The 22,518-nt window shown below is 47.5% G+C and overlaps 1 protein-coding gene across 1 annotated transcript; it reads left to right on the forward strand.

Moving 5' to 3' along the window:
- Positions 1–8,035: 8,035 nt before the first annotated feature.
- Positions 8,036–20,783, forward strand: LMBR1L (limb development membrane protein 1 like). The gene is given in 21 exon segments (XM_036019090.1): positions 8,036–8,434; positions 10,974–11,058; positions 12,113–12,146; positions 13,180–13,204; positions 13,206–13,275; positions 13,278–13,319; positions 13,504–13,545; positions 13,548–13,585; positions 13,587–13,607; positions 14,206–14,329; positions 14,781–14,849; positions 14,991–15,055; positions 15,340–15,412; positions 15,487–15,570; positions 15,667–15,743; positions 16,300–16,377; positions 16,525–16,598; positions 16,832–16,922; positions 17,023–17,089; positions 19,842–20,002; positions 20,199–20,783. Coding segments are annotated over 21 exon segments (1,524 nt in total). The 5' UTR covers positions 8,036–8,362; the 3' UTR covers positions 20,331–20,783.
- The last annotated feature ends 1,735 nt before the right edge of the window (positions 20,784–22,518 follow it).

A 22,518-nucleotide genomic window follows, 5' to 3' on the forward strand; every position in this document is an offset into this window, starting at 1 on the left:
GGGGAACCTCTGGTTTCCCTACAATCTTAGACAACAGGGACATTCCAAAATTGTTGGTTTATTTCTAGAAATTGGTCCAGTTTCCATCAGAAAGAAGGGGAAAAGTTTACAGCCTGTCTTAGTTTGGGCTGCTATAACAAAACATCATAGACTAGAAGGCTTAAACAACAAACATTTATGCCTCACACTTCTGGTAGCTGGGAAATCTAAGATCAAAGTGCTGGCAGATTCAGCTTTGTGAGAGCCCTCTTCCTAGCTTTCACATGGCCCACTGCCTTCATGCTGTGTCCTCATATGGCTGAGAGAGAAAAATTCCTAGTCTCTTTCTCATCTTATATGACATTAATCCCACGATGGTGGTTGTACCTTACGACATCATTTAAAACTAAGTACCTCCCAAAGGCCCCACCATCACATTTGGGGTTGGGTGTTAACATGTGAATTTAGGTTTGGGAGGACAAAAACACTTTGTCCACAGCACAGCATTTAGTATTTTCACCTTAGAATTGGATGGGTTATTTCAGAAGACCCAGAAAGTCCTGGGAATAAAACCACCCTAAAGTTACCAGTCGTAGAGTGAGCAGGAATTTTTCTGTACTCTTTTTAAGTTTTCTGTGGGAAAATTGAGACATGTAAATAAGAATAGAAAAAATTAAAATAACCCATAATCTAAATGCTGAAAATTTTGTTTTTTTTTTAAACGGTAACTTTTGAGTGCCTTCCAGTTAAGATGGCGGCATAGGTAAACATGGCTCGCCTTCTTGAATAACCACATGAAATTTACAACTAAAATATAGAACAACCATCAGAAATCAAGTTGAATGGAAGTCTTACAACTATGGAATTAATAAACCACATCTAACTCTGGCTGGTGTGGCTCAGTGGATTGAGTGCAGGTCTGTGAACCAAAGGGTCTTGGTTCAACTCCCAATCAGCATACATGACTGGGTTGCTGGCCAGGTCCCCAGTAGGGAACATGCAAGGGGCAACTACACATTGATGTTTCTTTCCCTCTCTTTTTCCTTCTCATCCCCCCTGTCTAAAAATAAATAAAACCTTAAAAAAGAAAGAAAGAAAGAAAGAAAGAAAGAAAGAAAGAAAGAAAGAAAGAAAGAAAGGAAAGGAAAGAGAAAAGAGAAGAAAAGAAAAGAAGAGAAAAGAAAAGAAACCACTTCTATCCAAACTGGTAGGAGAGGCAGGGATGGGAAATGGACTGGTCCCACACCCACGTGTGGAGGATAAAAATCCAGGAGGGAAAGCTCAGGAGTGAAGAGTCCCAGCCCCACACTAGGCCCCCCCAGCCCAGGATTCCAATGCCAGGAAGAGAAGTCCCCATAACTTCTGCCTGGAAAAACCAGTGGGAGTCAGTGGAAGAAACTTCTAGACTCCCAAGCAGATCTCTTTGAAGAACCCACACAGTGACTTATTCAGACTCATTTCCTTTGAGCTCCAGCATAAGGTAGCAGCTTGAAAGGCACCAGTGGCATACGGGGAGAAACTAAAGTGTCTGACATCAAAGTGAAAGCTGAGGGACAGCTTTTTCCCTGACAAAAAGGTGAGCAGAGGCCATTGTCTCTTTTCTGAGCCCTACATACACAGAGCCACAGAGTAGGCAGGCTGGTGCTATATCTGAGACTCCATCAACCAGGCTAACACTGTCTGCCCCACCCTGGAGAATCCTGAGACTCTGTCCCACCCAATTTACAGGCCCACCCAAACTGTTAAACCTTGACTTTTTCTATTGAATGGCTGGTCTTAGCTCCTGCTTCACAACTTCCTAAATCCTATCAAACAAGCAACAGCTGGCCTCAGTAAGTCCCCAGCCCTGTACCTCTTGCTAAGTGGCCCCAGGCCCAGTACTAGCAGCAACCAGCCTAGATTCACAACTTGGCTTTGCTTGAGAATCTCCAAACCCAGCACAAGAAGCAGCCATCTCAGGTTGCTTTATAGCTCAGGCAGGGTGGCCCCAGCAGAACACAGATTGGGCTGACTTTGACCTGAACCACCCAGGAAACCCCACAACCTACACATCCAGTGGACAGCTACAGACTATGTTGAAGAACCACCACAGATGGCAGAGGTTGGTGGTCAGTGGTCACAACCAGTCCTTGCAACTGACTGGCCTGTATAAATCCCTCCCATTAACCTGCCAACAGCAATCAAGGCTCTACTACGAGAAGAGGGTGTACTCAGCACACAACAAGGGCATACCTCGAGTACCCAGCTTGGGTGATAGGGGAGGCTGTGCCACTGGATCATACATGACACCTACTACATTAGGCCATGCTACTAAAACAGGGAGTCATAGCAGCTCTACCTAATACATAGAAATGCAGGGATGCTGCCAAAATGAGGAACCAAAGAAATATGGCTCAAATGAAAGAACAGATGAAAACTTCAGAAAAAGAACTAAACAAAATGGAGATAATCAATCTATTGGATGCAGAGTTCAAAGCACTGGTTATAAGGATGCTCAAGGAACTTACTGAGGACCTCAACAGCATAAAAAAATCCAGTCGGAAATGAAGGATACACTAGTTAAAATAAAGAACAATTTACAGAGAAACAACAGAAGAGTGGATAAAGCCGAGAATCAAATAAATGATTTGGAAAATAAGGAAGAAAAAAAAACCATTCAATTAGAACAATAAGAAGACAAATGAATCCAAACAAAGCAAGGATCAGCCTCAATAACAGCTTCAAGAGGTCCAACATTTGTATCATAGAGGGTACCAGGAGAGGAGAAAGAGCAGGATATTAGAAGTCTGTTTGAAAAAATAGTGAAAGATGGGGATGGCTGGGGTGGGGGCAGTGGTTGGGGAGAAATGCAGACAACTGTAGTTGAACAAAAATAAAATAATTTTTTAAAAGATTTTATTTATTTATCTTTAGAGGGGAAGGAAAGGAGAGAGGGAGAGAAACATCAATATATGGTTACATCTCATGCACACCCTACTGGGAACTGGCCTGCAACCCAGGCACGTGCCCTGACTAGGAACTGAACTGCGACCCTTTGGTTTGCATGCCCGTGCTCAGCCCACTGAGCCACACCAGCCAGGGCAATATATATATATATATATATATATATATATATATATATATATATATATATATATATATATTTTTTTTTTTTTTTTAAAGAAGATATAGTAAAAGAAAACTTCCCTAATTTGGTGAAGGAAATAGACATGCATGTCCAGGAAGCACAGGGAGTCTTAAACAAGATGGATGCAGAGGGGCCTACTCTAAGACATCGTAGTTAAAATGCCAAAGGTTAAAGATAAAGAGAGAATCTTACCTGGCTGGCGTAGCTCAGTGGATTGAGTGCAGGCTGCGAACCAAAGTGTCGCAGGTTCGATTCCCAGTCAGGGCACATGCCTGGGTTGCAGGCCACAGCCCCCAGCAACCACACATTGATGTTTCTCTCTCTCTCTCTCTCTCTCTCTCTCTCTCTCTCTCTCTCTCTCTCTCTCTTTCTCCCTCCCTTCCCTCTCTAAAAATAAATAAATACAATCTTTTAAAAACAGAGAGAGACAGAGAATCTTAAAAGCAGTAAGAGAAAAGCAGATCACTATTTATAAAGGAGTTCCCATAAGACTGTCAGCTGATTTCTCAAAAGAAACTTTGTAGGCTAGAAGGGATTGGCAAGAAATACTCAGCCATGAAAAACAGGGACCTACAGCCAAGATTACTCTACCCAGCTATCATTTAGAAGTGAAAGGCAGATAAAGAGCTTCCCAGATAAGAAAAAAACTAAAGGAATTCGTCCACTAAGCCATTATTATATGAAATATTTCTTAATGTTTTAAAATATTTTATTTAGGCCCTGGCTGGCGTAGCTCAGTGGATTGAGCACGGGCTGGGAACCAAAGTGTCCCAGGTTCAATTCCCAGCCAGGGTACATGCCTGGGTTGCAGGCCATAACCCCCAGCAACCGCACATTGATGTTTCTCTCTCTCTCTCGCTCTCCCTCCCTTCCCTCTCTAAAAAAAAATAAATAAATAAAATCTTTAAAAAAATAAATAAAATAAAATAAAATATTTTATTTATTTATTTTTAGATAGAGGGGAAGGGAGGGAGAAAAAGAGGGAGAGAAACATCAATGTGTGGTTGCCTCTCATGTGCCCCCCACTGGGAACCTGGCCTACAACCTAGGCAAGTGCCCTGACTGGGAATTGAACCAGTGACCCTTTGGTTTGCTGGCTGGCATTCAATCCACTGAGCCACACCAGCCAGGGCAAGCTTTTGAAATAAATGGTTTATCTTTGCTTTAAGCAAGGCTTGTCCATTGTTTTTGTGCATCTAGGTTAACATATCTTTTTATTTTTTAGCTTTGAGAGTAAGTTTATTAAAGCTGGGAACAGTGAAACAAGGAAGGGCTTAGGACAGAAGCAGCAAATGGAAAGAGAGCCTAGGTGGGGCTGCTTTGGCTCTCTGGAAAGTGAGAGAAAAGGAGGTCCTTGGGCTAGGTTGAGGGGGTTAGTGTGGGATGACCTGCCACTGTCTGTTAGTCCCCTGGTTTCACGTCCCTGAGGTCCCTTAGAGTTTATGAGATGCACACCTGTGGAGGAAGAAGAGTGGGAAGGGAAAGGCAAGGGCGTACTCCTGGGAGGGAGAGTCCCCTTGGTTAACATACCTTTGAAATCAACTGAATCATCCTCAAGAAAGCACATAATGCTATTAACTACCTGTAAACCCATCCCACCTTGCTTTCTTTCACCCTCATATAATCTTCCTTATGTTTCCTCGTTAATTTCAAATGCATAAAAGAAACTGCAGAACTGTCATCAGTTTGGGCTCCAATAAACTTATAAAAATTCTCTGCAGGTTTGGATGCTCCTCTGTTGACAAATGCAATTCTCTTTATTTATTTTAATTTTAATTTTATTTGAGAGAGACATCAATTTGTTGTTCCACTCATTTATGTAGTTATTGGATCTCTTTTTAAGTAAAAAGATGTATTTATTTATTCATTTATTTACAGAATGAGGAAGATTAAAAGAGGAAGACAAACATCAATGTGAGAAACATCATTTGGTTGCCTCCCATATGTACTCCTACCAGGGACCAAGCCTGAAACCCAGGCATGTACTCTGACCAGGAATCAAACTGGCGACATTTTGCTTTGTGGGGTGATGCCCAATCAATTGAGCCACACGAGTCAGGATGGTGGTTGCTTCTTTGTCTTCTTCTTCTTTTTTTTTTTTGTAAGATTTTATTCATTTATCCTTAGAGAGAGGGGAAGGGAGGGAGAAAGAAAGGGAGAGAAACATCAATGTGGGAGAGATACATCAATCTGTTGACTCTCACATGCCCCCACCTGGGGACCTGGCCTGCAACACAGGCATGTGCCCTGACTGGGAATTGAACCAGTGACCCTTTGGTTTGTAGGCCAGTGTTCAATCCACTGAGCCACACCAGCCAGGGCAGGACATTGGTTGATTCTTGTATGTACCCTGACCAGGGATAAAATCTATAACTTTGGGGTATTAGAACAATGATCTAACCAACTGAACTAGCCATCCAGGGCATAATTCTTTTACTTTAGGAGCCTAGATGGAGGAGACATAAAAATGCAAACTAAGTTAAGGCAACTTATAATAAATGTGACAAAAATAGATTGCTTTAGATAAGGCAGTGGGGGTGGGGGAGACTCCTCTGAGCAAACATTTAAGTTCAAACCTGAAGAAAACAGGAACCAGCCAAAAGTGAATTGGGAAGGAGGAGGGGAAGTAAGAGCTCTCTTAGGCAAAGGAAACAGCAAGTGCAGAGTCCTGAGAAAGGAAAGAGCTTGGCAGGGTCCTCCAGGGACTGACCAAAGGCCAGAATGAAGAGGATGCCAAGTCAAAGCAGTAGAGAGAGGACTGCTCACAGGTCACAAACTCAAATGCACAAGTTAGCTGACAATATAAATGGAAACTGGTGAAGTATAAGTGCTTACCCAAGTAACAGGAGCTGTGGAAGTCTAGTACATCCTTCTCCGTCTACAGAGCCACATGTCCTTGTTGCCTATGTCTGCCAGACCTTCTATTTAAGAGACAGAAATCTGAATTTTTAAGGTGTCATCTCCTGATTTTTAAACCTTTGTTCAAATTTGTTAAAATGCTGTGAGCCAAACAAACATAGCATGTCTAATGTAGTCTGAAGGTGAATTTTTTAAAAATATTTTATTTATTTTTAGAGAGGAAAGGGAGAGAGAGAGAGAGAGAGAGGGAGGGAGAGAGAGAGAGAGAGAGAGAGAGAGAGAGAGAAAGAGAGAGAGAGAGAGAGAGACGGAAGGAGGGAGAGAGAAACATCAATATGCGGTTGCTGGGGGTTATAGCCTGCAACCCAGGCATGTACCCTGGCTGGGAATCGAACCTGCGATACTTTGGTTTGCAGCCAGCGCTCAATCCACTGAGCTACGCCAGCCAGGGCTCGAAGGTGAATTTTTTAAGTTTTTATTTATTTATTTTTAGAGAGAGGGAAAGGAAAGAAGAAAGAGAGGGAGAGAAACATAGATGTGCAAGAGATACAGTGATCCCCTAACTGGGGACCCAGTCCACAACCCAGGCATGTGCTCTGACTAGGAATCGAACCGTCTTTCAGTTCGTAAGCAGGCACTCAATCCACAGAGCCACACCAGCCAGAGCAAAGGGACATGAATTTTTAAGTGCAAGTGGATGATTTTTGAGAGCTTTTGAGCTATGACAAGATCTAATCTGTGTTATAATAAAATCATTAAAGTACATAGGCTTGAAATTAAGATCTGAGAAGTGTTAAGCTCAAGACTACCTCTCCCTGACAAGCTGTGAATTCCTCCAAGCCAGGGTCTTGACCCATTCATGTTTGTTCCTACAACACGCTCAGTAGACCCCAGCCACCTCTCTTTTCCTTGCATCAGAGCTAAGCACCCAGCCAGCTATCTTCTCTTTGAAACTGTGTCTATTTTCTCCCTTCCTATTGAAGTTCTGTTTACTTCAAGCTTGGTTGCTAAAAGGGAAATCCGTTCTTCAGGTTCTCTCATTATTGTGCTATCACCAAAGGTGGATATATAAGTATGTATGTATGTATGAATGAACAAATGCATGCTTTTTATTTCCCAGGTTCTATTGCAAATCACTGGGGGAACAGAAAACAGATAAAAATAACTTGCCCCAAGAAGTTACGAAGGTACAGAATTCAGTTGTTAATTCTGACCCGACTCTTGTTCAGATAGTAGCTAGGTGCAGCCTAAGGCCTTTAAAATTGGGCTTTGCAAATTTCAGCCCTTCTTTTGAGTTTTTCTGCACTGCTCCCTCCAATTTAGAGGATTTAACTTCACCATGGTGAGGCTTTTCAAACAGTAGTTATACCAACATCTCAGGAAGGTAACTTGCATTCCTTAATTATGTTGCCTTGGGCGTATGACAACCTCTCATCTTTTCCTAATCTCTAAAATACTAGTCGCAACACGTTCTTCTTAACGGTTATGATATTAAAATAAGATAAAGTGTGTAAAGTGCATGGCACATACATCGGCAAATGTTTGATTCAGCCCCACTCAACCATGTTCCCTTATAGGCATTTCCTCACAAAGTTTGGAAAGAATATTTCTGTAGTTCTCTATTCAGTTTTTTTTTTTTTTTCCTCTAGCACACACTTGGCCATCCACAAAAGTGACTTGAGTGAAAACTGGCCGCAAAGGAGTGCCCCACTCCATCAGGACACACTTTCAGAAAATGGTGCTATGGGCCTTGGGTTCCAGGGCAGTCGTACCTTTCAGAACCCCCACGGAACTCTCACATCCTGCCTGCTCCAAATGGTTCATTTACGTAAGTACGGCCAAACTAAAATTTTGGTCGCTGTACTATAATGCAGTAATCCTCCCTTCTCAACAGCAGGAGGTAAGGGAGTCGGTTAGTTGTAGAATGAGCAGCGATTGGTCTGAAAAATCCCGCCTCCTTTCTCAGGGAAAGCCTATCAGCGTTCCTCTCGCTATGAGCGGCAGCTCTCTAGGAGCCAATGAGTTCTGCTCTTTCAAAGGAACCCGCCCTTCCCTTGTGTTGTCGCTCGGTCTCCCGCAGAAAAGGACCAACGCTTCTTTACAGCCAACCTAGAGGCGGGTGTTGGCGTCTAAACGTGACCTAGGCCCGACCTTAAAGGGGAGGGGGAAGAGGGGGGCCGGGCAGGGGCCCTTAAAGTGAGGCTTGCTGGTGCCTGCCCCTTTAAGGGCGGGGCGTCCGGACGACTGAATCTCAACCTCCGATTACCCTGAGTTTCCGGCGCAGGCTGCGAGGAAAGCCTCTTCGGCTGGGTCCGGGTGTTTGGCGGCGGCGGCTTTATCCCCGCTCGTCCTCCCCGGGCCCGGAGACACCCCCACCTCAGTCATGCTGAGCAGAGTATGGAAGCAGCTGACTACGAAGTGCTATCTGAGCGAGAGCAGCTATTCCACGAAAGGGTCCGCGAATGTATTGTGAGTATGGGACCCGGGCAGGAACGTTAGGACCAAAGGGAGGAGAAGAACGAGTGTCGTGGGAGAGGTTCAGGTCAGAGTACGACCACCTGGGCTCAGAGCGCCTTCAGACTCTGCCTGGACCAGGGGTGAGCAACGAAGGGCCCCGGCCCGACCGAAGAACTGGTGCCCCAGCTGGTGAACCACTAGGTGGGATCAGCTGGGTAGCTGTGCGGTAAACAAAGCCGGTCGGTTTCCGTTCCTCCCCTCTGCACGCCCCTCCCCCTCCCTCCCTTCTGTCGCTCAACACTCCCACCGTTCTGGGTCCTTCGGGATCTGAGAGTCTGGTGAGTCTGCCCATCTTAGTTCGAGAGGGATGGGTTTGATTAAGAGAGGGCTTATTTGCATTTACTCTCCTCCCCCAACCCCAACTAATGTTTGTTGAAAGGAGACTTTGGTGGGTCTCCCCCCTTTGGAAGAAGGAACTCTTTTTGGGGTGGATTCTACTAAGTGGAGGTGGAGAACAACTAAAGTCCCCCCCCCCCCATCACCACTCCTTTATGGGTGTTAGGAATCCTGCGAGGCCAGGTTTCTAGCTAGCTACCCAGCCATTTAGGGATTACCATTTAGGTATAGTGGTTCCTCTCAGTGTTCTAGAGGGCACCTGGCTTCCTTCCTTACTCCCTGACTGCCCGCTAGAGAATCAGCTGAACCTGCCACCGCAGATGGGATTCCTCAGTTCTGGGCAGTGGGCACCCAGAGGCGCTTAGGAAGTCGAATCTTCCTCAGGCCTGCCTTGAACTCTTATCTTTCTCCTTTCTCCTCAGTCTTCTTCCTCGGGAGCTCCCCAGGGTAGCCCTCTCTTCTATATACTTGATGGGAAGGAAAAGAACGGTTTGGAAGAGTAGAAGTGTTACTGAGTGGGCTCATCCTTGGTTTTTCTCAAGCTGGTCTCTAGTCTGCCCAGGGCAGCCTCAGATTGGAGGAGGGATAAAGTGAGCCTCGACTTAAGTGGATCTGTCCTTATCTGTGAGGACTGAAAAGTAGGAAGTATATCAGTCCACGTGTAGAATGCCTTATCTGCCTTCAGGAAGCCTTTCTCTTGTGTCCCTTAGTGAATAGTCCCACATGGTGAGGTTGGGCATATCATTGAGGCTCCCCCAGGCCTTGAGACAATGTGTGGCCAGAGGCCCACATTCTTAGAGAACAGGGAGGGATGTGACCTTGGACAGAGAGGCAATCCTGGGTGTCTCCCCCATCCTTTAGTCCCATTAGCTGAGGACATCGGTGCTGGCAAGGGCAGCCTGAACGCTTCTGGTAGCTCCTCCACCTGGCTCCCACCCCCTACTCTAGAGAATGGACTAGGCTCTGTTGGAACTGGGTGGAACTTCAGCCTGACCTTTTGAGCCCTCCTACCTTCCTGGCTATTACGCAAGCCAAGGGCAAAGCACTAGGCTGTAAAAATTCTGCAGTTACTGTCTGAGTGGCTCATTCTATTCTGCTTCCCTAATGTCAAAAGCTACAGCTTTGTCCTAGACCCATGGCTCTCCTGGAGTCTCTCTGACTTCTTCCCTCTTTGGTTAGCTATGTACAGATTTTCTGTGAGGACTGGAGGACCCACAAGACTGATCCTGTCTTTGACTACTTGCAATACTGTCTCTTCTCAAGACTCCCTGATTGTGGAGCCAAACTGAGCAGTCGCTTCTCCCCTTAGAAATAGCAGCTTACCTGGGGTGGGGTAGGGTAGGGAGGCGAGCATGTGCAGAGTATTCTGGCCAAGTCCTGCCTTAACTGTCAGTTGGAGGTCCAGTCACCCAGAGGCACAGGACAGGCCTTGAGAGGCCCGGCCCTAGTGTTGGGAAGTCACTTGTGGGAGGAACCAGGGCTTGACAGCCTTTAAAGGGGCTGATGCTGACTCTAGAGACTTTGTAGATGTTGGGCCCAATTAAGTCCTCCTCTTAGGGGCAGAGTGTTAAATGAGGTTCTGGTTTGGCCCAGAGCAAACCTGATCTTTCAGGGTCCCTGAATAAACACTGTAGAAGAAGTTCTGATTTGATCTAGTGACATGATTCCTACTTACTCTCTCCTGGAGCTTGGGTCAAGGTGGCAGTGGGGGAGGAGGTGAAATGTGGGAAGAGTGAAGTGTTAGGACAATGTAGATATCCCCTTCTTCCCCTCAAACTTACTCCCCCGTCCAGTAATGTGCTAGAAGTAATTCCTCTCGTTCTGTGGCCCGTTTCAGGTATGTGTTCACGTGTATCTTTAGTTTTTTCTGCCCATTTACCAACCAGTATTCGGCCATTGCTATTTTATCCCAGGAATACCCTTGTAGGGGCTGTCCCTTGCTGTTTCTCCAGGTGCATGGGACAGTCCCTGTCTGTGGCTTCTTAGAGGCTCCTGAGGCCCTGACTAGAGGAAGTACCAGGGAGAAAGATGGAACCCCTGGAAATATGGAGACTTTTTGGGGGGAATTGATCCCATGGAGTTAACAGAGAGGCCACTGGGGCTGTGGATGTGCTGGGGGTTAGAATTTCTCATCCCAGCTCACACTCTGCCACAGATCTCAACACTTCTGTTTGCGACACTCTACATCCTCTGCCACATCGCCCTGACTCGCTTCAAGAAGCCTGCCGAGTTCACCACAGGTACCCGTGATTTCCCTGCCTTCTGCTTACCCTCTGCCAGTGTTCCTGTTGCCATGGGGCCAGCCTCAGGAGAATGGGCGGGTAGTGCCTGCTGGGAAGGGAAAGGTGGCTGTTCTGGAGCCTGTGCCTCTTCTGCCTCTATACGTCTGCAGGGAGGCACAATGTGGTATAGTGGAAAGTCTAGATAGAAGTGTCCACAACTGAAAAAGCCACTTGGAAAGTCCTGTAACTTTTCTGACTTTTAGTTTCACCATCTACAAAGTGGGCCTAATCCCTACACAGTCCATTGTCATTGTGTGGACCAAACAAGATGGTTAATATAAAAGCCCTCTGTAAACCTGAAGTGGGCAACTGCAAGGCGAATGTTATCATGGGCACAAGCTCTGTCACCACCTCTCCTAGTGCTCCCAAACCCAGGACCAGAGACCTCTTTGACCACTAGGACCCCAGGACCTGGTGGTGGTGGCATTTCTCTAGAGCCAAAGTGTGCTCACATTGGAGCTTTCCTTTCTGTAGGCATTGTGTGACTTGTCAGGGGGTGGCACACTTGTCCCAGTTCCTAGCCCCAGCCTGTCCAGGTTATCCTGTCCTGGCCCTAGCCTATCCTCCCTTCCAGATGGCTTCATGAGCCCCAACCTGGGAAGGCAGCTACTCAGTGTAATTCTCCTGGGGACTTTTTCTGTGAATCTCCCCTCCTCCTACTCACTGCATTTCTCTTTGCTGCACCCAGCCACTGATGTAACCAACCTCACAGACCAGTTGTTTACGATATGTTGAGCTTACAAAGAGGAACCTGTGATAGGAGACGTCATGGGGAGGGAGAGAAGTGAGGGAGTTTCTAGCCTGTACTGTCTCCACCTGGGACTACTGCCACCCTGGCCAGAGAACATGTTGTGGGGTTCATAGCATGAGCCTTCCCAGAGCCTCCTGTCCAGCTCTGTCCCTGCGGGTGAAGGCCCTTCTTTCGGGGGCAGGAAGGCACATAGCAACACAAACTGTTCCCAGAGCTGCCCACTGATGTCCTGCTTCTTCCCCATGCTTCTGTTTCTTATAGTGGATGATGAAGATGCCACAGTCAACAAGATTGCGTAAGTGTTGCTGCCTGAGCACCTGGCACCAGTAGCGTTTAGAAGCTGAGATCTAGTGAGGTTCTGGAACTGGCGGAGAGAGTGGGGTGTCACAAAGTAAAAAGAGAGTTTCTGCTTCCATCCTATTTCTGGCTTCTTCCGGCTTTACCCCACCCTGGGGACGCTTGAAAAAAGCTGCTCTTCCTGTCTCCCTGGTTAGTCCAGGAGCTTCTGGGATCCACATGGCCAGGAACTATCAGCTGGGACCTGAGTCACCAGAAATGGCTTCAGCTTGGCTTCACCCCCCAGCAACCATTGGGAGGGAGTAGGGTAGGATGAAGGCTAATGAAACAGCAGGAGATGGGAAGGTGGAACCCCCCCAAAGGGGAGGCATGCTTGATTCTAAGAGGATGGGCCCTTGTTCCAGGCTGCTATTATTCACTAACAAGTATAAAGAAAAAAGTAGAGATGTCCCCTCTGGGTCAGCAGACTACAAGAAGGCAACTTTTCCCGCCTTGATGGACCAAATCAATAAAAGTGTCCCTTCTTTTCAATGGATGTGGTCCAGGACACAGACCCTGGCTACAAAGCTAGGTTTTAGCTCCTTTTTCCCTCTTTGTCCTAGTGCCTTGTGCAGGGCATAGCTATATGGGGTGACCCTGCTATTATGTGGGCTGAAGAAGGCAAGCTCAGAAATCCACATCTCTGAGCAGAGGAGCCAGGCCCCAAAGGTTGGCATCATGCCTGGTGCACCCTACAGGCATGTGTGGGAGGATCACATTCCTGGGGACAGTCTGGGCAAGTGACCTGGCAGGTGACCAGGTTCCCATGAATGCCTGAGATTATGCCCATCACATATGTCAAGGCTTCCCTTAAGGTAAGGGCCAGGATGGGGAAGTAGTGGGTATAGCCCCAGCTGATGGCTCCTTCCCTCAGTCTGTCACTATTCCAGTCAGTTCCAGGAGAAACCACAGGTGCTCACAGGGATGGACAGGCTTTCAGGCCCAGGGAAGTGTCTGAGCTAACCAAGGGGCACTACCTCTTCTCTGCCCAGGCTCGAGCTCTGCACCTTTACCCTGGGCAGTTTCCCTGGGTGCTGTCCTCCTCCTGCCCTTCTCCATCATCAGCAATGAGGTGTTGCTCTCACTGCCTCGAACTACTACATCCAGTGGCTCAATGGCTCCCTCATCCATGGTATGTGGCTCCTGGTTGCAGCTTGGGGTGGGTGATAGGGAGCAGAAAGCATCAGGCAGATACAGACAGCCTTGGACTCATCAGTCAGAATCACCCCATCCCTGGATCCCTGATCATATGGTCGGTTCCTCAGTGGGTTTGGCCCCCTTTCCTGACCACCCTTGCCTTTCTTTTTTTGCTCTAGGCCTCTGGAACCTTGTTTTTCTCTTCTCCAACCTGTCCCTCATCTCCTCATGCCCTTTGCATACTTCTTCACTGAGTCCGAGGGGCTTTGCTGGATCCAGAAAGGTGAGTGAAGCATGCATTAGTCAGTCCAGGGGGGGCAGCAGAATTCCACTCAGATGTTTCAAGTAAACAGATTTTAATGAAGAGACTATTTGCAGGGGTATTTTTCAGAGTTGAGGAGACCAAAAAGGAGTTTGAGATGCTAATGATGGCAGAAGTCAGTACCACTCTAGGCTTGTGGGAACAGAGGAAGAGATAGCTTCTGGAAGCCACTGATAGTTGATGCTGGGGAGGTGCAACCATCTAGCAGAGGAGTGGCTGGTCCTTCCCAGTGGGCAAGCTGAACAGGAACCCCAAGGACAAAGGGGTTGTGTTATGCAGACCTCAGGGGTCAGCCTGCCAGGTCAAGACAAGGATGGGGAAAGGACCCAGGGAGGGGGGTTACAAAAGAAGAATATCCAGGATAAAGAGTGGCCCCAGATTATGGGGTTGGAGGACAAAGTGGTCTAGCAGAATAAGAGGGAGATGGTTTTTCCTGTCTCCCAAATCCAGTTCTCTGGTTCCCCAGGCCAGGCTGCTTTCCCCAGTGTTTCCTTCTTTCCCTACACTGCCCAGATGTTAGGATTTCTCTCCACTCCACACCTGTTGCCTTCTTCCATAGGGTGTCCTGGGCCGAGTCTACGAGACGGTGGTAATGTTGGTGCTGCTCACCCTGCTGGTGTTGGGCATGGTGTGGGTGGCATCAGCCATCGTGGACAACAAGGCCAGCAGGGAGTCACTCTATGGTGAGAGGGCCTACTTCCTTCCCACCCTCCAGGCTGAGTGGCTCTTTAGTTGGCTAATGTTCCCCTGCCCAAAACAACTGTATCCCTCTAAGATGGAGAAAGTTGGGATCATTTCAGTCATTAGGCTGAAGTTTTGAAATGATAGGCTTCAGGCCAAATCTAACCTGCAGAAATGTTTCGTTGGGCCCATGTAACGATGTAAAAATATATACGAGTCAGTTGCTGACATGTTAAAGTTGGGAGGTTTTACATTAATGTCAGGTCTCTGGCTTTGCTTGACAAGGCTGAGGATCTGGCTACACTAGTCCCTGGTGACTGTGGCTGAATAGCCATTGTGCCCTGATTTGTGTTACTGGCCTAACCCCTGTAGGTTTTATGTTGTCTCTGTGGCCTCTCAGTCCCAGTAAGCAGGAAAGAGATGGGTTGAGAGTACTTCTTGTTTCACCCACAGACTTCTGGGAGTACTACCTCCCCTACCTCTACTCCTGCATTTCCTTCCTTGGGGTCCTGCTGCTCCTGGGTGAGTGCTCATGGTCTGGGAGAGAATGGGAGAGGTCCTTGGGCCAGAGCCACCAAGGTCGGAGAGAAAGGGAATGGAGGGGTGGGTGGGGGGAATGATGGAGGGAAGGGTCTGGCAGGTGACTGGCTTCTGTCCCCACAGTGTGTACTCCGCTAGGTCTCGCCCGCATGTTTTCGGTTACCGGGAAGCTGCTGGTCAAGCCCCGGGTATGTAGTGCTCTTTGTCCTTTGATCCTGTGAGGTGATCTTCCTGCAAAGCTGAAGCCAGACAGCCTTGCAGAGGGCCACAGCCTTTGTTGGCTCCTGTATCCTTCACCCCCATCATCTGGAGGGGGTTCCCAGACATACAAAGCAGAACACAAGGCAGTCAGGCAGGATGGATAAAATTGCTGACCACAGGGTGGTCATTGAGAGGTAGGGGAAGGAATGGGACTCTAGAGCCCGAGGGCAGGAGCCTCTTACTGTGAGTCCGTTCCTTTCCACTGCCCCAGCTGTTAGAAGACCTGGAGGAGCAGCTATACTGCTCAGCCTTTGAGGAAGCAGCTTTGACTCGCAGGATTTGCAGTGAGTTGCAATTCTTCCTAGGTGGGATGGTGGGTGTGGCTCAGCAGGGGCAGCATCATCTTCTCTGCCCTCAGATCCCACCTCCTGCTGGCTGCCTTTGGACATGGAGCTGCTGCACAGACAGGTCCTGGCTCTACAGACACAGAGGGTCTTGCTGGGTATGTGGGTTGGTAGGGATGGGAATGCCTGGGTTTTTCCAAGGAGAGTAGCCCTCAGTTCAAGGACCTTGCTGACCACTTCCCATTCCTACACAGAGAAGCGGCGGAAGGCTTCAGCCTGGCAGCGGAACTTAGGCTATCCCCTGGCCATGCTGTGCTTGCTGGTATTGACGGTGGGTACACCGGCCTTGGTGGGGAGGGAGTAGTAGGCCTTCTCAGGGAAGAGGGAGGAGATGCAGGGACCTGGTTATCCTCAGTAATAGTAGTTGCTTCTCACTGAGTGTCTACTTTGTGTCTTGCCCCTGTTGAGCACATCAGTCCCCATTTTGTAAATGAAGAAACAGAGAAGTTAAGAAGTTTTCCCAAGTTCACACAGGGCCACTGAGTAGTTATCCAGGTTTGCTCTGGAGTGAAAATAAAAGTTGAAATCCAGTCTGTTCCCCCACCTGTTACAACCTGGACTTGGGGATAAGTCTTACTAGTCTGGAAGAAGAGATCCATTTTTCTATTTGGCTTTTTTTTTTTTTTTTTTCAATCCTTCCACCTGGAGAGGGTGCCCTTAGCATACCCTCAAAGGTTTTCTGTTCCTAGCACTAGCCATGAGGAGGTCCCATACAGCTACTTAGGAACTGAAAATGTTGGGCCAGAGTGTCTGCTCTTAACATTCAACTCTGGTACAGCTATGAGTGGGGGCTAGAGATGGGGACCAGTGACCTTTGTTTCACACAGGGCCTGTCTGTGCTCATTGTGGCCATCCACATCCTGGAGCTGCTCATTGATGAGGCTGCCATGCCCCGGGGCATGCAGGTACTGGGCTTCCCTCCCACCACGTCTTTTGCAGAGGGCCTGAGAAAAGACTGGGTGAGGGGCCAGAAAACTAAGGCCAGGGGAAGGCTGGGCACTGGGTGGTGCTGATGGTGGAGTACTCCACAGTGACACTGCTTCATCTCTCAGGATGCCTCCCTGGGCCAGGTCTCCTTCTCCAAGCTGGGCTCCTTTGGTGCCGTCATTCAGGTCGTACTCATCTTGTATCCTTCTGGAAACCCATAATTGCCTCTGTGCACTGAGTCTGTCTTCTTTGGGACTCTGGACAGGACTGCGTTGGAGTGGGGGGTAGGGGGCAAGTCCTCACCAACCTGAGGTTCACAAAGAAGGAAAAGACTTGCTTTTGAAAGGAGGGCTGGGGGAAAGGGGTTCTTCCCTTTGAGATGAGGCATTAATCCTTGGGAGCCAGCCAGTTCTTCCCTAACCCCAGTGACAGTTACCTGATGATATCCTCAGTCGTGGGATTCTACAGTTCTCCACTCTTCTGGAGGCTGCGGCCCAGATGGCATGACACAGCCATGACGCAGGTAGCTGGGTGAGAGTAGAGAAGGTATTCTGGGGGCATGCATGGGGGCTTGGTACTGACGGCTCTGCTACCTCACCTCCCCTTTCCTTACTCCTACCCAGATAATCGGGAACTGTGTCTGTCTTCTGGTCCTAAGCTCAGCACTTCCTGTCTTCTCTCGTACTCTAGGTAAGTAGCAAAAGAAGATAAGGAGAATTGGCTCTTTTTTTTAGTAATTTCTGGTGCTAACCAGGCACTTTATACACATGTTCTCCCTAATTTCCACAGCAGCCTATGAGGTGTTGTCCCCATGATACAGATCAAGAAACTGAGTCTCTGAAATACTTAGGCTGATTTAAGAGTAGTGTTGCTTCAAAGCTCATACTTTTCCATTTGCTACATCACATAGCCTTCCCCATTTTTAAAAATTGTGTTTAAATTTTAAAGGTAGGGAGAAGAGAGGGAGAGAGATATCAGTGTGTTATCTCTTGTACATGCCCCAACCAGGAACTGAACCTGCAACCTAGTTATGTGCCCTGAACAGGAATCAAACCCACAACCTTTTGCTTTGCAAGATGACACCCAAACAACTGATCCATACTGGTCAGGGCTAGCCTTCCCCATCTACTGCTGTTTATTTTAGTGAAAAGGAACCACTTTTCCCCAAATCTTCATTTGTGCTGGATCATCTAATAAACATTCTCATTTTAAAAATGAGGCACAAAGAAGCTAATTGATTTACCCAGTTATACAGCTAGCTTGAGGCAAGGCCAGGTCTCCTTGTCTCAACCCTTGTCTCCTAAATCCTGATCCAGTGCTTTTTGCACACTCCAGAGCATTTAATAATACACTCAGTTCAGCCATCTTTCTTTATTTAAAATTTTATTTTTAGAGAGAGAAAGGGAGAGAAACACAGAAGAAAAACACCAATTTGTAGTTCCACTTATTTATGCACTCACTGCTTTTTTTTTTTTTTTAAGATTTTATTTGTTTTTAGACAGAGGGGAAGGGAGGGAGAAAGAGAGAAACATTAATGTGTGGTTGTGTCTCATGCACCCCCTACTGGGGACCTGGCCTGAAACCCAGGCACACACCCTGAGTGGGAATCTAACCAGCAGCCTTTTGGTTCTCAGGCCAGCACTCAGTCCACTGAGCCACACCAGCCAGGCCTCACTGATTGATTCTCGTATGGCACAGGTGGCAAACACAAGGCCCAAGGGCCGAATCTAGCCCTCCACCTTGTTTTGTCCAGCCTGACACCTTGTTTCTACCTGGTGGCAGTGCCGAGCTCCTTGCCCCTAGTTAAGGAGTAGTTACATTTACACAGTCCTAAAATTACATTCGGCCCTTTGAAGGCAACAGGAGGCTGATGTGGCCCCCGATGAAAATGAGTTTGACACCCCTGTTGTATGGTATATTGGGACAGCGTTCTAACCAATTGAACTATCCAACCAGGGCAACTTCTCCGATCTTTAGAGCTATGATCTAGAATTACCTGGTAAAAATATTCTTAAAAAATGTTTTAAAATGTAACTACTTCACTCCAGGATAGTGTGAGAGTTGCATAGGTAATTCCTCGCCCCTAACTACATCATCCATACATCATAAATGATTTGATATTTAAATTAGTTCTACTTGGGCATGGTCCCTTTCTTGAGCATACTCAGGTGTGTACTTTTGCTTTCTTTCTCCTGAGCTCCAAGAGTTCCCATGAACTTTGTAACCCAGGGAGCGGTGGGCAGCAACAGTTTTTCCCAGGCTAAGCCCCTGAACTTGTCTCCAAGGACTCGCCTTTGCCTTTGTAACTTCCTTTCCCGAGTCCATGCAGTCCAGTGTGGCTACCTTGTGTTACTCTGACTTCCTTTCCTGTGTCCTAGACAGCCCAGTCTAGGCTCACTCCTGTTATCCTTTTATCTTAGCCTTTCATTTGTGTCACTGTCCCAAGCTTTTTTTTTATGTTGTATGATGATGTTTTATTGTATTTTACTTATTGGGTTTATTGGGGTGTCATTGGTTAATAAGATTATACAGATTTCAAGTGTATAATTTTAAAATACATCATCTGTATGCTGTACTGTGTGTTCACCACCCCGTCAAGTCTCCCTGCAACACTATTTATCCCCTCATGCCCTATTCTACCTCCCCACACCCCCCAATGTCCCCAGTTTTAATAAATACACTCTCAAAATTAAAAAAAAAAAGTTTATTTGGTTTTAAAATCCGTACTTTCTCTTGTACCACTTATACCTAAACCATGAGGATTTAGTAGTAAACTAGGCTTATAGGTCCACCAGTTAGTTCCTGTAAGTTGGATCCATGTAGGAATTGTTTTTAAATGGAGGATGGCCCCCCCAGATCTTACTTGTGATGATGATATATTATTGTGAAGGGCTCAGTGTTAAAATAGTGCCCGGCACATACAGCACTTAATGTGTGTTGTCTTGTTCTGTTCTCACAGTCCCATTATTTTCTCTATATAATTTGATAGTTGAGGAAATTGAGGCACAGGTGTTTAAGGAATTGCCCCAGATCACACAGTTAGTTTGGGTGGAGTTTGGATGTGAACCAAAGCAACCCAATTAGAACTCTCAGCCTCCACACTGCTCTACCTACTGAAAAAATATTTGACTAGCTTAAGGTTCCTGACCCAGAACAACTGGTGGGCCCAGGGAGCTCTTTGGGACAGCTGGAGCCAGAGGGATCCCCATTGGAGAACATGCCAGACTCTGGAAGGAAGGTTGCAGCAAGCCTGGCTGCTGACACTTTTTTCAGCAGCCCTGTAACCACCCAAGACAGCTTGGGAGGTAGGAATGATTTGATAGGAGAGGCCAACCTATCAGTTGCAGTGTTGAGATACAGCCACCAGGAGGCAGCACAAGCTGGGCTCTGAGCCAGGGAGGGGCTGGAGTGCCCACCTCTCATCCTGGTCTTTGTACATCAGGACTCACTCGCTTTGACCTGTTGGGTGATTTTGGACGCTTCAACTGGCTGGGCAATTTCTACATCGTGTTCCTCTACAATGCAACCTTCGCAGGCCTCACCACTCTCTGTCTGGTGAAGACGTTCACGCAGCTGTGCGGGCAGAAGCTGATCCGGGCTTTGGTGAGAGGGAGTGGGGAGCACAAGTTGGTGGGGTGATTATGAGGTGGAGCCCTCTGGAATAGTGGTCATCCCAGCAGGGGAGGTGGCATGCTCTCCGCTTTGTAGCTTCCCTCATCCATGCATTTTGTGGCCTGGTTGTCATCCCAGAGTCCGGGTGTATGTCCTACTTTTGATGGCCTTCTCCCCTCTTTTCCAGGGCTGGACAGACTGCCATTGCCTGTCTCTGGTTTCCCCAGGGCATCTAGGAAGACCCAGCACCAGTGACCTCCAGTTGGGAGTGGGAGGGAGAAAACTGGACACTGCCATCTGCTGCCTAGGCCTGGAGTGACACAGGAGTGGGTGGACCTTAGGACCTAGAATCTGAGAGGGGTGGGTGGCAGAGAGGAGCTGAGCACTCTGCACTGTTGCATAATCTGAGCCAGAGTTTGGGACCAGGGCCCCCTGCTTTTTCAGATTTAACTATGGGCCTCAGCATGGGGTGGGGCTGGGTAACTGGGTCTGGCTCCTGGTCCCAAATCCGTTTACACATCAATCTGCCTCACTGCTATTCCGGGCCATGCCCGTAGCCATGTTTACATGATTTGATGTGCAATAGGGTGGGGTGGGGACAGGGGAGGGACTGAGCAGGGGCAGACTTGGGAGGTAGATTGTCTCCCTTTGCCTCTGTCCCAGAAGAACCTAAGCACTGTGCTATTCTGGAGGGGCTTTGGACCACCAGAGATATGAGGGCATGGGGAAGAAGAGGCCACAACCATCAGCAATAAAGTCAATCCCAAGGTTTGCCTTGTTGTTGTTGTTTTTAAGATTTTATTTAGTTTTAGAGAGGGGAAGGGAGGGAGAAAGAGAGGGAGAGAAGTATCTATGTGTGGTTGCCTCTCACGTGGCCCCCACCGGGGACCTAGTCTGCAGCTCAGGTGTGTGCCCTGACTGGGAGTCGAACTGGCGACACTTTGGTTCACAGCCCACACCCAGTCCATTGAGCTACGCCAGCTAGGGCTGCTGTTGTTTTTTTAAGGGCTTGTCTGTGTCTGTTTGAAACATCATTGCTCTCTTTAGTCCTGAGTCTGTCAGCTGAAAGAAACAGGAGTCCTGTCCACCATCCTTTCCCTCCCCCTCCATCTGCATTCTTAATGTTCTTTGGAGACTTAAGTCTAGTGTTAGGACACACAATTAGGCAGCCTAGAGCTGGCTGGTCCTCTGCATCTTCCTTATGCCCATGGCCTTGTTTCTGTGCTTTGGTTATTGGGGGTAGGTAGGCAGGCATCGAATGCAGGGATAGGATAACCTTCCCCTGTACACACATACACCCTCAGCCCTGTCCTCCCTGACTTGACTATTGGATATGGAGTAAAAGAAGAGGCTGACTAACAAGGGTTTGAGATCTACCTCACAGAAAAAACTAATTCCATCTTTCCAGAGGCTATCAGCCCCTTAAATACTATGCAGACCCTTCACTACATTGAGGCTAGGGACAAAGTTCGTGCTCAAGGTTACACAATCTGTACATTGTACAGCTTTCAGGGCCACCATTCACCTTGTAATCTTATGTATAGTTACTATGACTTTTTTTTTGCAAATGGCAGGTGTGAGGAAGGGGTGCTTTTTTCCTACTATACACAAAGGTGCTATGGAGCTGCATGAAGGGTGAATATGAAATACCAAAAAAAAAAAGTGTAGGTGCCGTGAATACAGGCTGAGCACTTTACTATAGATAGGCCAGGCAATTAACTATGGGTTATGTGATAAGTAAGTTTGTGCTTAATTGCTTTGTCTAGTAAGGGTGACATAATTCTAACACCAAACCACAATGGATGGCAGTTAATTACTGGTTCTCAAGGAAACACAGGTGGGCAGTGTCAGGGCATGAGAGAAGGCTACTTAGAGAAAGTGATTTCTCAAGGATAGTAATGGATGGGTGAAGTGCTCCAGGCTCAAAACCTCCGAGATAAAACCTGAGTGTCTGGAAGCAGAGCCCCAGGCAGTCCAGAGAGGTAGAAAGCTAGAAAAGTGGCTAGATGAAAGTTAAAAAGTGCTCATTAACATGTTAGAGACTTAATAAGTACCCACTGCCCTTCAGGACCTTCCAATTGACAAGTTACTCATTTGAAAAAAGAAGTTGGGTGTCTGGAGATGACAAAAGAGCAAATTTTGAAGTCCTAAACCAGAGTAGAACTATGAACTTCTTGGGGGAGCTTCCGAGCAGAAGACTGCAAAGCTACTAAGGAAAATAACCCCTGGTACCCACTCCTTCCAGTCCTGGTTACTGCTGAAGAAGAGAGGCGGAAAGGGCAGAGATTTGGGGAGGCCCACAGACAAGGGAGGCTCTGGTTGTATGTATGCCCAAAGAGCCTGGCTGGCCTTGGCAGAGACTGGAACCAATACTTCCTGGGTGGTAGCAGAGAATATGGCCTGCTAGGATAGGCTTTGGGAGAGCAAAGATCAAGCATCAGGAGGATGGTTTGGTGCCAAACTTAGAACAGGCAACGGACTGGAAAGCTGCTAGAATTTCATAGGCA

The sequence above is a fragment of the Phyllostomus discolor genome, chromosome 2, assembly GCF_004126475.2.
Source record: "Phyllostomus discolor isolate MPI-MPIP mPhyDis1 chromosome 2, mPhyDis1.pri.v3, whole genome shotgun sequence".
NCBI lineage: Eukaryota > Metazoa > Chordata > Mammalia > Chiroptera > Phyllostomidae > Phyllostomus > Phyllostomus discolor.